Genomic DNA, 14,334 nt, shown 5'->3' on the forward strand with positions numbered 1-14,334 from the left:
GGGAGGAGGCTGGGGCATGGACCTCTGAGTCTGAGGGAGGAGGCTGGGGCATGGACCTCTGAGTCTGAGGGAGGAGCCTAGGCCCTGATCCTCTGAGTCTGAGTGAGGAGGCTGGGGCATGGACCTCTGAGTCTGAGGGAGGAGGCTGGGGCATGGACCTCTGAGTCTGAGGGAGGAGGCTGGGGCATGGACCTCTGAGTCTGAGGGAGGAGGCTGGGGCATGGACCTCTGAGTCTGAGGGAGGAGGCTGGGGCATGGACCTCTGAGTCTGAGGGAGGAGGCTGGACCAAGGACCTCTGAGTCTGAGGGAGGAGGCTGGGGCATGGACCTCTGAGTCTGAGGGAGGAGGCTGGGGCATGGACCTCTGAGTCTGAGGGAGGAGGCTGGGGCATGGACCCCTGGGTCCCTGGGTCTGAAGGAGTTTTGGGAACTGAGGCAGGAGTGACAATGACCTGTGATTTCTAGTTGGAGGATTAGGGTCCAGCATCTGATCTGGGCTTTGAGGGATGAGTAGGAGTCTTTAAGGGCACATGGGTATCTGAAGGGCATTTCAGCTATGAGTGCCGGAGCACAGAGGATGACTTCCAGGCTCCGATTTTCCATCTGGCACCAAGCAGCTTGTTCAGGACTTAAGGTTTGTCACTTCTCTCTGAGCACTCCTGCCAGCTGAGGTGAAAACTGCTTAGCAGAAGGCCACACTAAGGATTGCTGGAGATCAATGGTTGAGTGGACATGACTTTGTCAAGAGTCTGGGTGGACATAATTCCCTTCTTTGCTATTTTAAGGAATGCTGACACTTCTCCTTTCTTTTCTTAGCAAACTGTTATCCCCTATGATCAAACCCCTTTCTTATAGAAGTGTCCAGAACTCCAAATAGGGGATCTGTCAGCCCACACTCAATCACCTTCCTGCCACCTTCTCCAGCTTCTCCAAGAGAATGTCCTGAGGAACACACCCATCAAAGCAAATTCATTTCCACCCAGAATCCGAGGCGGTGGCTTCCAAACAAGGTATGCGCTGGGTCTTCTGGATAAGGACTAGATATTTCCAACCATGAGCAGATACGTGAATCTGTTTAGCTCAGATCCGTGCTATTTTAGTGGCTTACAAGCACTTACAAGCCAAACTGGCAATCAGGCCCTCTGTTGACTAGAGCCTGTAACAGCACCCTCTGTCCTCAAATACAATGACTCTTGGATGCAGAATCAGAAATAGCCGCTTGGTGGCGATGTCGGACTATCTTCCCAGATTCTAAGTGGCCATGGGGTTGGAGTTTAAATTTGCAGAGCAGAGTGGTCCTCCTGCCTGGACTCCCTCCCAGGCTCTTCCCAAGCCTCCACCTCCTCCTGTCAGTGGAGTGGCCTCTCTCCAACCCGAGATCACCCTGAGCCTCCCCGCTCTCAGGGTCCCACCAGGCCTCTTTGCTCTATCCTTAGCACCATAACTCAAACCCCGTGGCTTTCCACCCGCTGTGCCCCACACAGCTGAGGTGCCCTTTGCAGCTTCTATTTTGCAAGTCTTCCCCTGAAAGCATTCCTTCCTGCCTCCCTTCCTCACTCCCCAGGTGGGCTTGGTTGCCAGCGTTTTTTCAACCGCATACCCAAGTCAACCTTTGTGTGGTGCATGTCCCTCCTTGCTCCAGGGCTTGACCATTTATGAGGTTTCTGTGTCCTCAGGGAGCTATCAACTTAGCATTTTCTCCACCGCAGTCCAGTGCAGATGGATGTGTCGTCTCAGGCCGGCGCTGTGGTGATCCACTGAGCTGGGGGGGGGGGGGAGGCACAGAGCATCGGATTCTGCTCTGAAAGCTCCCAGGGCACTATGAATGGGCAGTTGGGGTTCTGAGGCTGCTCATTATTGGGAGGAAGCTGAGCTCTGCTACCTGAGAAATTCTTTCAGGGACCTCTACTCAAAGATGGAACTTTTAAAATTTTTTTCACTGTTTATTTTATTTTTAAAAATAAATACCTGCAAGCCGGGCAGTGGTGGAGCACGCCTTTAATCCCAGTACAGAGACAGAGACAGGCAGATCTCTGTGAGTTCGAGACCAGCCTGGTCTACAGAGAGAGTTCCAGGACAGCCTCCAAAGCCACAGAAAAACCCTGTCTCGAAAAAATAAAAATAAATAAATACTTGCTATGTGTCAGAACTGCATTATGTGCTTGGGGGGGGGCGGGGTTCGAGACAGGGTTTCTCTGTGGCTTTGGAGGCTGTCCTGGAGCTAGCTGGTCTTGAACTCACAGAGATCCGACTGCCTCTGCCTCCGGAGTGCTGGGATTAAAGGTGTGCACCACCACTGCCCAGCACATTATGTGCTTTAAATGTTATAATTTAATTAATCAATTATTTATTTCTGAGTCCAATTAGCTGGAACTCACTATATAACAGACTAGCCTCAAAGTCACAGAGATCTGCCTGTCCCTACTGGGATAAAAGGACGAGCCACCCCCCCTGGCTTTTGTTTAAATTACATGTATATGGTGTGTGTGTGTGTGTGTGTGTGTGTGTGTGTGTGTGTGTACTTGCGCGCATGGAGGCCAAGAGGATGTCAGATCCCCTGGAGCTGGATTAACATGCTGCAAACTGCCTGACATGGGTGCTGGGAAACAAACTCCTAACACAGGTCCTCTGCAAAAGCAGCAGGTGCCTTAACACTGAGCATCTCTCCAGCCTCGTGAGTCAGTGTGAAACAGAGTTGGAATTACGATTTTAGGGCTGAAAGGTGGCTCAGTAGTTAAGAGTAAAGGCCTGGGTGGGATTCCCAGCAAACACACAGCAGGCAACTTACAATCCTCTGTGACTCCAGTTTCAGGGGATCTGACCCACTGGGCACTGCACATGTGTGATGCACAAGACATAATGCAGATAAAACACACATGCACGAAATGTTAAAAGTATATCTCTAACAAAAAAGAAAACAATTTAGGGTCAAGGACATGGCTTAGCGGGTTAAAGGTACTTGCTAGGTAAAATGAGGACCAGAGTCTGACATCCCGAACCCACATGAAGCCAGGTGTGGCAACATGAGGCTGGAAGCCTAGCACTTTTGTGCCAAGATGGAAGGTATACTCAGGAGAATCCCTGGAAACTCCAAGGGCAGCTACTCTGGTTTGCACAGTGGCAAATACAAAGACACCTAAGTTACTGTTCCATTGATGTGACAAGACAGCGTGACATAAAACAAAGAATTTAATTGGGAGTTTGCTAACAGTTTCACAGGGCTGGTCCATGCTCATGGTAGGGAGTGTAGGGGCACATGGGTAGGCCTGGAGCTGGAGAAGTGGCTGAGAGCTGAGCCTCCGAGCTCTCAGGGCCCCACCAGGCCTCTCTGCTCTATCCTTAGCCCCATAACTCACAACTGTTGAGCAGCTACAGCCATGGCTTTCCACCCCCTGTGCCCCACACAGCTGAAGTGCCCTTTGCAGCATCTATTTTGCAAGTCCTCCACCGATCCCCAGACAGAGAGGCAGCAGGCAGAGAGAGAGAGAGAGGAGAGACTAGGCCTGGTGTGGGCTTTTGAAACCTCAAAACCCTTCCCAACTTCCTTCAACATGACCATACCTCCTCCTCCTTAATCCTTCTCAAACACGGCCAATCCCTGGTGACTAAGCATTCAAATCTATGAGCCTATGGGGCCATTCTCATCCAAACCACCACAGCAGCCTGTCTCAATTAAGGTGAAAGGCAGCAATCAACATCCTCAGGTTGCCTCTGGCTTCAAATGCTTGTCATGCCACAGGCAGACCGGCATTTTCACATGAATGCATACCCATCATAAACACATACAAAGTAAGATTTTAAAAATACATTTATTATTTTTACAATGTGTCTGCACATGAGCTCAGTGCCCATGGGGAGAGAAGAAGGCATCGACCCCCGTGGAGCTAAGTTACATGTGGTTGTAAGCTGCCACATCCTCTGGAAGAGCAGCTGATGCTCTTAACTTCTGAGCCATCTCTCCAGCCCCACGACAAGATTCTGAAATATTAGAGAAAGGCCTAGGGGAGGGGCTTACACACATGGGTGTTAGAGAAAGGCCTAGGGGAGGGGCTTACACACCTGGGTATGGGCTTCTCAAGACAGAATCACCCTTAAGTGTCTAGTCACATATTCAACTTTATTTTCTGGAAGTTTCTGGCATTTTTTCCCTTTTCTTGCAAAACCATGCCAAGACATTTTCCTGGGTTCATCAGCTGTCAAGATGAAACCATAGTCCACAGGGGAACCAGGGGGTGCTTCGATTTGCACACCAAGTTTATACTTTTGTTTGTGAGATCCCCCAGAAAATTGCTCTCAAAATAAAGTTTGCAGTTGACAGCTTTGAAAGGAGCCTGGCCGCAGACGCAAGGTTCACTGCTATTTTAACCTTTGTACTGAAAATAGCTCCGTGGAGAAGGAATACTCGTTTTTCATAGGCAGTCATCAGAACAAAAGGTTTTGGTGTTTTCATTTTGTTTTGTTGTTTTTGGTTGGGAGGAAGGTGGCCTGTGTGCCACAGCACTCACACAGAGGTCAAAGGACAACTTGCGGGCATCGGTTTTCTCCTTCCACTGTGTGGGTCCTGGGTATTGAACTCAGGTTATTGGGCTTGGTGGTGCCTTTCTACCCACTGATACCCACTGAGCTATCATGCTGGCCTGCAAATAATGATTGTGCTAGAATTCTTGACTCTTAATTGGTGGCTCAGCTACTTAAATTTCCCCCTTTCTATCCGGCATCTTTTGACAGTGTCAAAGGCTAGGATAGCTAAATGTGGTGGTGTGTAAGCTGGTCATCCCAGCTCTGGAAGGGAGCCCTGAGGCAGAAGGACCATTATGTGTTTGAGGCCAGCCTGGACTGCAGAATGAGACCCTGTCTTTAAAAACAAACAAAAACAACAAAAACCTAGAGTTCGGTGGAGTTCACCTTTGGTGGTTGAGAGACGCCATGGGAGGAGAGCACTTTCTAGAATCTCCCAGTGAGTTGGGGCATGGATCACTGGTAGAGCCCCTGCCCAGAGTCCCCCAGTGAGGGACTGGGGTGTGGCTCAGTGGTTGAGTCCCTGCCCAGAGTCCCCCAATGAGGGCTGGGGTGTGGCTCAGTGGCAGGGCTGTTCTCTAGCATGCTCAAAGCCCTGGGTTCCATCCCCAAAGGGGAGGTGTAGCTAGAAGGGACTTGGGAATTTCAAAATCCCAGAAGACAGATAGTTAACACCTGGCCAGAAAGCAGAGGTCCAGGGCTGGCTGGTCCCAGTGGGACAATCATCCAGGTTGTGGATAATGTGGGACTGTCCCAGCACCCATGCTGGGCTTTGGGCCACAGGAACTCCTCAGTCCTGGGCCAGCAGGGGTGGCTGGTGACCAGGACACACTTCCTGTGTTCATGTCCCTGCCAGGGCAGCTGGCTTACCTCATACCTGTTGTCTCCCAGTCTGCCTGCCTGCCCCTCTCTCCCAATTCTTCCTACACCAGTTCTATTTACATACCTCATTGGAGCCTCCTGTCTGTCACCCCTGCTCCCTGTCAGGACCTCTGTCTGCCACATTCTGTGTGACTCCCACTCCCCCACCCCCCATCTCTTTCCCCAGGTCTCCGTCCTGCTTTTCTAAGTCTCTCTCTCCCCCCACTACACTTCCTGTGCCTTTGTTTCAGCCAAGACAAGAGCCGCCCACCCCAGACTGTGCCCCACTCCCTCAGGCTGCCCCAGAGCCTCTCAGCCTCCACTCCTAATGCCTGGGTTCCTCTGCCTCCTCTCCTTCTGGAGGGAACCGTAAGGCCCTGCGCAGCCATCTCCGAATTTCCTTGTCCCCACACACATACAACAGTGGGTTGAGGAAGCTAGTTGATCCCAGCAGAGTGAGCCCCAGAGGGCTCAGCAACACCCACACATCCTCCAGCTGCAGTCGGGACCCCCACATGCCCAGGAACTTGAGCAGCAGCAGCAGGTGGAAGGGAAACCAAGAGATGAACAGCATGACTGCAGTGGCCCTTGGCGAGCTTAGCAACGGAGGCCTCCCTGAGACCCTGGCCAGCTGCAGCTGCTCCCGCACCACACTATGGAAGACACTCAGTACCCCCAGTGGCACCCCAAACCCAAACACCAGTTGATCCAGCTCAGGGCTCCAGGCTGAGGGGTCCTGGCCATGCCTAGGGGATTCCAGGGTCACTGTCCTGTTGAAAGGGTCACTGCAGCCATTTCGATCCCTCAAAGTTCCTAAGGCTCTCACAGCCAGGCCCAGCAGAAGGATCCAGAACCTACCAGCCCAGATAACTATTTGGCGGGCTATACGATGAGCCAGTGCCCAGGATGGTTGGAGCAAGGATGTACAGTGGTCAGCAGCCACATGAGTCAGCAGCCGGCCACTAGCACTGAAAGTCAAGAAGGCCAGACGTGGATCCAGGTGGCAGAAGGCAAGGCCCAGGGGCCAGCAGGTGTGGGTCCAGGTGAGGCTGAGAGGCAGGAGCCCCAGGAAGATGATGTCAGCAATGAGCTGGTGGCCAAACCAGGCTGCAGACAGAGAGACAGGAAGGAGGGATTCTCCAGCCTGAGCCAGCAGGCTGTGGCTGGCCATGTCCAGGAGGTAAGAGACAATTGCCACCAGAGAGTAAAGGAGAAAGAGAACTGCCCAGGGCAGGTACAGAATCTCCAGAGGCTGCTGCATCTCCACAGGGCTCTCCATGGCTGACTGGAGCTAGAGGGACAAACAAAGCCTCCACATCAGAGAGTCCACGCGCACACACATACACACTGTCCCAAGCCTCTCAGATGGGCACCTCAGGGACAGTCCCAGTGCCCCCAGATCCTGGTGTCATCCTCTCTTTTTTGTTTCTGGGACCTGCCACCAGTCTGCCATCTTGACAAATCATGCCTTCATGCCTTCATCACAGTGACCCAGCTCAGCCCTCCCCCTCCTCTCCAATGACCCCTCAGTCTGTTCTGATATGCAGGGCGGGGCTGACCTCCACACCCTCCCCTGTCCTGCATCTTCTATGTTTCCCCAGTGCTCCTGAGTCTAGGAAGGGAATATCCTACCTGGCACTCCCCTTCTCAGCTGTGCCCCCTCCTGTCTGTCCCTCACTCTCCAGGCCCTCCCCTCTTCCCTACCTCCTCAGTCCATTCTGAAGAACACAGACACTTCAAGTTCAAGGGCCAGTCAGTCAGGATGAAAAGCCACCAAGGCCATGAGGATTGGAGACCTGAGGGCTGTCCCATCCCTCAGTCCTCTGACTCTTGGGTGTCAACTCCAGATTTAGACTCAGGCCCACCACTTACTCCCACCCCTCATGCTCTGAGCTCACCGGTCAGTAGGTGTGGGATGTCTTTGGGACACCCAAGCAGCAGCTGGTGGTCTGGACTTCTCTTGACCCAAAGTTTAAATGCCTGGTGAGCTCACAAATAAAAGGAGTCAGACTTGGCTGGAAACCAGAGAGGCCACCCAGTCTGGGCCTCAGTTCCCCACTCTGAGAATGGAAGAAGGGCTTGTTCATCTCAGTACTCCCAGGTAGGGTCAGCGCCTCTCAGGGTTCTGTGCCTTGTGACTCTACCCACCTCACCAGCCTCCTGGCCAACACTTCCCTTCCTCTGCACTGTGGTTCCCAGAATAAGCCACATGCTTGCTTACACACACACACACACACACACACACACACACACACACACACACACACACATAGCCTGCTGGCTATTCTAACATTCTGGTATAGAATTTGGCATCATCTTGTTGCTGCAGATAACATACTCCTGTTCAAAACTTCACTGAGTGGCACCCAGGGCATAATGACACAGGCCTGTAATCCCAGTACTTGGAAGATCAGAAGTTCAAGATCACCCTTAACTACCTAGCAACTCTGAGGCCAGCCTGGCTACATAAGACCCCACCTAAAAAAAAAAAAAAAAAAAAGATAGTTGTCACAAAACCTAACAGTCTGAATGTGAGCACAGGAAATTACGAGTTGCCCTCTGACCTTCACACAAATACCACATGCTTTTACACCTCCCAAGTAAATAAATAAATACAATTTTAAGTTTAAATTTTGATCTTATGTTTATAAGTGTTTTGCCTGCCTGTATATCTTTGCACCACTTTTGAGTACCTAAATAGGGAGGATTGGAGGGCGTGGCTAGGCTTCGGTAGGAGGCAATGGTGTGGGTGGAGGAAGAGGAAGTGGGTTAGGCCAGGCTTTGTCTTGGGGTTGCTGTGGGAAGTGGGGAGGAGACAAGGAAGGAGAATGGGGTGTGGAATGGAGCCTGCAGTCAGCTTCCACCCTAACCCTGAGCTAACGCTAACCTACTCTGCTCATCAGCTCTCTTCAAGCTCCTAGTCTGGGCTCTCCACTCAAAGGCTGCCTCCTCTGTCCCAAGTCCAGCCTGCTTCCTCCTGTCCTGCTCACCCACTCCTTTTGCGCCCCCCCCCTCATCCTTTCCTGCTCACAGACCTCACATAGCCCCAGAGCCTTTGAGACAAATCCCAACACACGCGCGCGCGCACACACACACACACACACACACACACACACACACACACACACACACCCTACCTGACCCTTCACAGAGGCCTCTTCCAGCCTTACCCAGCCCAGTCTCTGGTTTGGGGTTGATCTTTCTCCCCAGGGTCTGAACCTCCAGAATGAAGATAGCAGCCTGCACACAGGAAGCCTCATAGGACTTCCCTTTTCCTGCTTCCTCCTCCTCTTTTCAGTGCTGCATTGGGTGGGAATGGATTGCTTTGTCTACACTACCAGCTTACTCTATTGCTGAGCCATGCACCCAGGCCCTTGCTTAGGGATTCTGGGCAGGGGCTTTAATGCTGAGACACACCCGTCCCTAGTTGTTTATTTTTGTTGTTGTTGTTGTTTGTTTCTAAAACAATATCACTAAGTTAAGTTGCCCAGAATGGCCTTGAACTCAGGATCCTCCTGCCTTCAGGTAGATAGAATGACAGCCTGCCCTAGCCAGAGGCCCTATTTTCAAAGCGGCGTCAATCCTGTAGCTCCCAAACTCAAATGACTGAGTGTGGAGCACAGCCTCACTCACAGCTGTTATGGATGGGTGGGACCAGGGGTCGTAGACAAAAATGAGAACCAGAAATCACACCTGGCATTAGAGGACAACTTATTGCAGGCCCCCTGGGTCTAAGGTCGAATCTTGCCTGGGCAGCGGGTCTTCCAGACCTTCTGAACAGTCACAGGGTGAGAAAACGCAGGCTCTGGGGCAACAGCCATAGGCCCTGCACCTGTTTCCAGGGCAGGTTCCACACTGGGTGGGGAGATGTCAGGGGGTGAAGAGCTCATGACAGCTATTTCCCAACATCGGTGACAGACTGTCTCCTCTGGCTGGGAGGATAAAACCAGCCTACACTGGGGGCTCTGCCTCCCCTGCCACCTCCTGCCTTCCTGGAGAGACACACTGGAGGTGATTAAGAACAAAGCCTCCCAGTAAGGTGATGGCTTTGACACTGTGCTGCAAGCTCCTGGAGCTTCAGCCCACAGGGAAGGGGCCTGTGTACCTACTGTGTGCCAAGCCAGTGCTTGTTGAATAAGAAGAGTGAAGTCACAGGCTCTTAAGTAGAAAGATGGGCCCTCTGGATGAATCAGCCCTTCCCCGAGATATTAGCTCCTCCTCTAGACGTCAGGCCCTTCCTCTCAACCTTAGCATCACCCCTAAGATATTGGACCCTCACTCAGTTATCCACCCATTTGCCTGACAGGTGTCCTATGAACTTGATTCAGTGCATTAATGCAGTCACACCCACCAAGCCCTGACTCCATCACTCCATTGCTATGCGACCCTCAGTAAGTGACTTAATCTGAGCTAAACACCCTCCTCTATGACAAGAGGGTCAAGGTGCTCATTCCAGCAGCTCACATGCATACAGATGTCTGTCTGGGACCTGGGCGGTAGGATGCAGGGAGCAGCTATGAGCATCGTCATCTGACAAAGGAGTCCCCTTCTCATGGGATCTTGTTAGAGAATTCAGTCCACTACACAGAGGACAGCCTGCTGTCCCCATGGAGCTCCCTGTGACCTCTGCAACCACAGAGGCTAAGGTACTCATCAGGAAGCTTATGTGGGGTCCCACTCTCCTTTCCAGAGGAAGGCAGATCTAAGGCTGACGTGGTTCTGCAGGGGGAGGCCCATGGGACCCAAGGGAGTGGGAACATGGGAACTGAGGGAGTGGGAACAGTGGGAACCGAGGGAGTGGGAACAGTGGGAGCCGAGGGAGTGGGAACAGTGGGAACCGAGGGAGTGGGAACAGTGGGAACCGAGGGAGTGGGAACATGGGAAGTGAGAGAACCCTGGGGGTGGGTCTGTGGGTGTCAAACCACACTGGGCTCACCCTGTGACATGGTTCCTAGGAGCTGCCCCCACAACACCCTTGTCTCTCAGGCTCACTAGGTAAAAACCCATCTTCGTGCATCCATACTCCCTTTCAACTTTGGTGGCTGTGTTTTAGGCACTGAGACAGGAGGGACAGCAGAGCATTGTAGTGCGAACCCAATCCCAGTTCTTCAGAGGTAGAAGCAGAAGAAGCGGTGGTTCAAGGCCAGCCACAGCCACACAGTAAGGCTGAGGCTAGCCTGATCTACATGAGACCCTGTCCCAAGAACAGAGATGAAAGGAAGGTGTGTGTCTGCAAAGCCTGCTCCCTCAAACAACCCGTGTCTCACCGAGACTCTGCCCCCTCCCTAGCTTCTATCAGTGTCTCCTTTCAACTTGTCCTGCACTTAGTTTGTGATTCTTTTTCTTGCTTCTTGAATCATTTGCTAATTTTCTTTTGGACCTTGTTTTCTCCTTCTGAGATTTGAATCTACAGATCTCCCTCTGAGTATGGCTTTGATGTTTCTGAATGGAGTGCAGATTCTGCTTGTCTATCCCTAGAGCACAGGAATTCTTTCAAAGAGCACTCTGCAATGTCCGAGAACGTCAGAGTTCTTCCCCTTTCTTTCAAAAAAAAAAAAAAAAAGATTGACTTTTATGTGAAAATTAAAACAAAGAAAAAACAAAAGCAGGGGTGTTTTGCCTATAAGCCCCTCAAGGCATGGAGTGGCCAGCCACCCACCCCAGTACTCTTGAGGACCTTCAACCTGCCAGGCCCTGCTCCCCAGAATGCTCTAACAGCTGAACCCTCCCCTCTAGATGCTGGCAACCAAGCTCCGCCCTGCAGAGTAAAGAAGCTAAAGATATGGCCACAAAATCCCACCAATTCCAGGCCAGCCTGGAAAGCTCTGCCCACACCTCCAGGAAACCCTATATAAAGCTTGCCTCCCACTCAGCTCTCTGCTGCTTCTCTCCTAAGCAGAGGCAACTTAAAACCACCCTCCTGTGTTTTTACCAGTAAGTCTCTTGTGTGAGCTTTGGTTTTCCTTGTCCCATGACTGCCAGGCTACCCTTCCCCTCATGTATGTCTGTGCACTGTGTGCACACAGTGCCCTCCGAAGCCAGAAGAGGGTGTCGGATCCCTTGGAACTGGAGTTACAGATGGTTGTGAGCTGCCATGTGGGGCTTGGGATCAAACTGGAGCCCTCTGCAAGAGCAGCCAGTAACTCTTCACCACTGCACAGTCTCTCCTGCCCCTCTTCCTTTGTTGTGATGTGAGTGTGTGTGTCTGTGTGGAGCTGTGTGCATGTAAGTGCTGGGCGGCAGAACACCTGAAGCTGGACTTACATGCAGCTGAAAGCCTCCCGGTGTGAGCACTGCGGGTGACACTGGGTTATTCAGGTGAAGTGCCCTTGTTCTCAGGAGGTGAGGCTGGAGGAGTTACAGATAAATATTACAATCCACACTTACGCAGGCTTTTAGGAAACTCCGTATAATGGAATATCTTGTCATCTTGTTTTACTTTTTTTTTTTTTTTCTGATTCTTCTTTGCTTGGTTTGCTTCTTTGTTTAAGTTTTTAAATCAGCAGTTATTAATTGCATACAGTAGTAAGTTTTTATGACACATTCTTTCATGTCTATAATGTGGTATTTAGTCACATCCATCCCTGTCTCCCCGTCCTCTCCCACTCCTACTGAATCCTTTTCTTTTCCAGATAGTCCCTGTTGTTGAGTGACATTATTCCTGGGGAGATATAAACAGACATCTACCCACGCTAAATAGGGACCTGATGACAGACTAAAGAACAGATGCCACCCAAGTCCACCCTGGTGAGCCAGTGAGTTTGGTTGGGGTTACTTACATGGGTATGGAGAAAGGTTAATCACAAGAGTCCACCCTGGTGAACCAGTGAGTTTGGTTGGGGTTACTTACATGGGTATGGAAGAAGGTTAACCACAAGAGCAAAAATTACTTAATGATAGCGTAATACATTGACCAAAGCCCATCCCAGACAGGTGACAGCTCACAAAATCTGGGACCCTGAGCACACTGCATGACAGAGCTGAGCAGATGCCCTAACAGGCTGCTCAGTCTTCTGTCAGAGGTAGACCTCAGTTTCAGTTTCCTGAGACTGAGCAAGCAGGTTCTGAAAGAACCACAAACAATGGATCAATCTTCAAGGCCCCTGACAGCAGGGACAAGGGAGCTAGCACTCCCAAGCCTGGCCCATCTCCTACATATCTGAGGCAATGACCAAATAGTGACAAATCCTCTACTCCCCCACCCCTTGGACCATTCATGCCCAAAGATGGAAGAACTATAGCCCCAGCTACCCCCTGCCAGCCCCAGCCAACCAGAAATGTACTAATGTAACTGCCACTTGCTAAGCCAATTATAGAATGACGTAACTACTTCTGAAATTCCCCTTAGCTGTGCTTAAAAGGAGCCTATATGCTCCTCTCAGGGTCATCGCCATTTTGTACAGGTGAACAACCCCGCATACACTGGTATGGTAAATAAATGCTCTTTCTGGTTGCATATGTGTCTGGTGGTCTTTGTGGTACTTCTCATAGACCCTAACACTGCACAGTCTGCAGACAGCACACAGGTTAGAGAGCATCTCTCCCCGGGAGCTCAGTTGGTCTGAGAGTTACTTTCAGCAGGCCTAAACACTTATGTTTGCTTGGGGAGGGAGGAGCCTTGTAAATCTGGTCAATTTCAGGGGGTTGCAGAAGCCTTTGAGTTGTTTACTTCTTAGATAAAGTAGCTTCCCTCCAAGATGGAAGGTTTTTAATCTCAGAGAAAATTTTCTACACAACAGCCCTCTGTAATTAATCTTAGTTGTCAATTTGACTGCATCTGGACTGAGATGGCGGCCCAAGAAAAGGTGCTTGATGCCTTGATGTAATCCCCAAGACCCACATGGTGGAAGGAGAGAGTCAACCCTAGAAAATTGTTCTCTGATTTCTACATGCATGCCATAGCATGTACACACACACACACACACACACACACACACACACACACACACAGAGAGAGAGAGAGAGAGAGAGAGAGAGAGAGAGAGAGAGAGACTCATGAGGTTGATCCATGAGTTTAGACAGGGTCAGCTGTGAGCTAGAGTGCACACACAATCTCTATCCTCAGCCTGGGTGTCAGCATCCCAGGGCCATCACCAGGACTCTTTTCGGATACAGAAGCATCTCATATAGCTACTGTGGCAGGGTTCTAAATGGCTCTTCTGTTTCCTCTTGCAATGTCATTTTGCAGAACTTCTTTTGGCGAGGCAAGGCCTGTCCTTCTGGGGTGGCCTTGAAACTTGACTTACTCAGTAGCATAGAGCAGGAGTCACCAATTTCCACCTCCTGTGTCCTCTCTCACTTGTGAATCCCTCTCTAGTGAGCCTAGGAGATGCTCAGTTACTATAGTATGGCCTTGTAAGGTACAAGGACCTGAGTTCAATCCCTGGAACTCACATCAAAAAGCTCAGATGTGATTTTGCACACATGTAAAATCTGGTGCTTGCAGAAGTCAGAAGAGGGTGTTGGATCCTCTTCAACTGAAGTTATGAATAGTTGTAAATTATCATATGGGTGCTGGGAATCAAAATTGGATCCACCTAAGAGCAACAAGTGCTCTGAACTGCTGAGCCATCTCTCTAGCCCCATGTGGGTTTTGTATTTTAATGCCTTTAAATTTGAAAGGGGAAGTTTGTCAATTAGCAAAAACTGACTGATACATTCCATTTCCAGTCAAATAGAGGAAAGATGGACAGAACCTTTTTATTTAAGGTCACTTTAAAGAAGTTACATTCACTGTGCATATTTATAACCTATTGGCCAGAGATCAGTCACGTCTGTATATAGCTTCAAAGGAAATGTAGTCTTTCTTTTTCACAGTTCACCATGTGGGAAATGGGTGCTGATGTCTATACTAGAAGGTTTTTGATGATGACTTTCTGGGGGAACTTTCTAGAAGTTAATGTATTTGTTCACAGACTATGAAAGTGGCTGTGGTAGTTTGAGTGTAAGTGGCTC

The 14,334-nt window shown here is 50.5% G+C and overlaps 1 protein-coding gene across 1 annotated transcript; it reads right to left on the minus strand.

Annotated features, from left to right (window-relative positions):
- Positions 1-5,669: 5,669 nt before the first annotated feature.
- LOC103161573 (formyl peptide receptor-related sequence 4) lies at positions 5,670-6,853 on the minus strand. The gene has a single exon (XM_035447014.1). The coding sequence runs from the start codon at positions 6,656-6,658 to the stop codon at positions 5,705-5,707; it is 954 nt and encodes a 317-aa protein (XP_035302905.1). The 5' UTR covers positions 6,659-6,853; the 3' UTR covers positions 5,670-5,704.
- Between the last annotated feature and the right edge of the window lie 7,481 nt (positions 6,854-14,334).

The sequence above is a fragment of the Cricetulus griseus genome, chromosome 6, assembly GCF_003668045.3.
Source record: "Cricetulus griseus strain 17A/GY chromosome 6, alternate assembly CriGri-PICRH-1.0, whole genome shotgun sequence".
Taxonomy (NCBI): domain Eukaryota; kingdom Metazoa; phylum Chordata; class Mammalia; order Rodentia; family Cricetidae; genus Cricetulus; species Cricetulus griseus.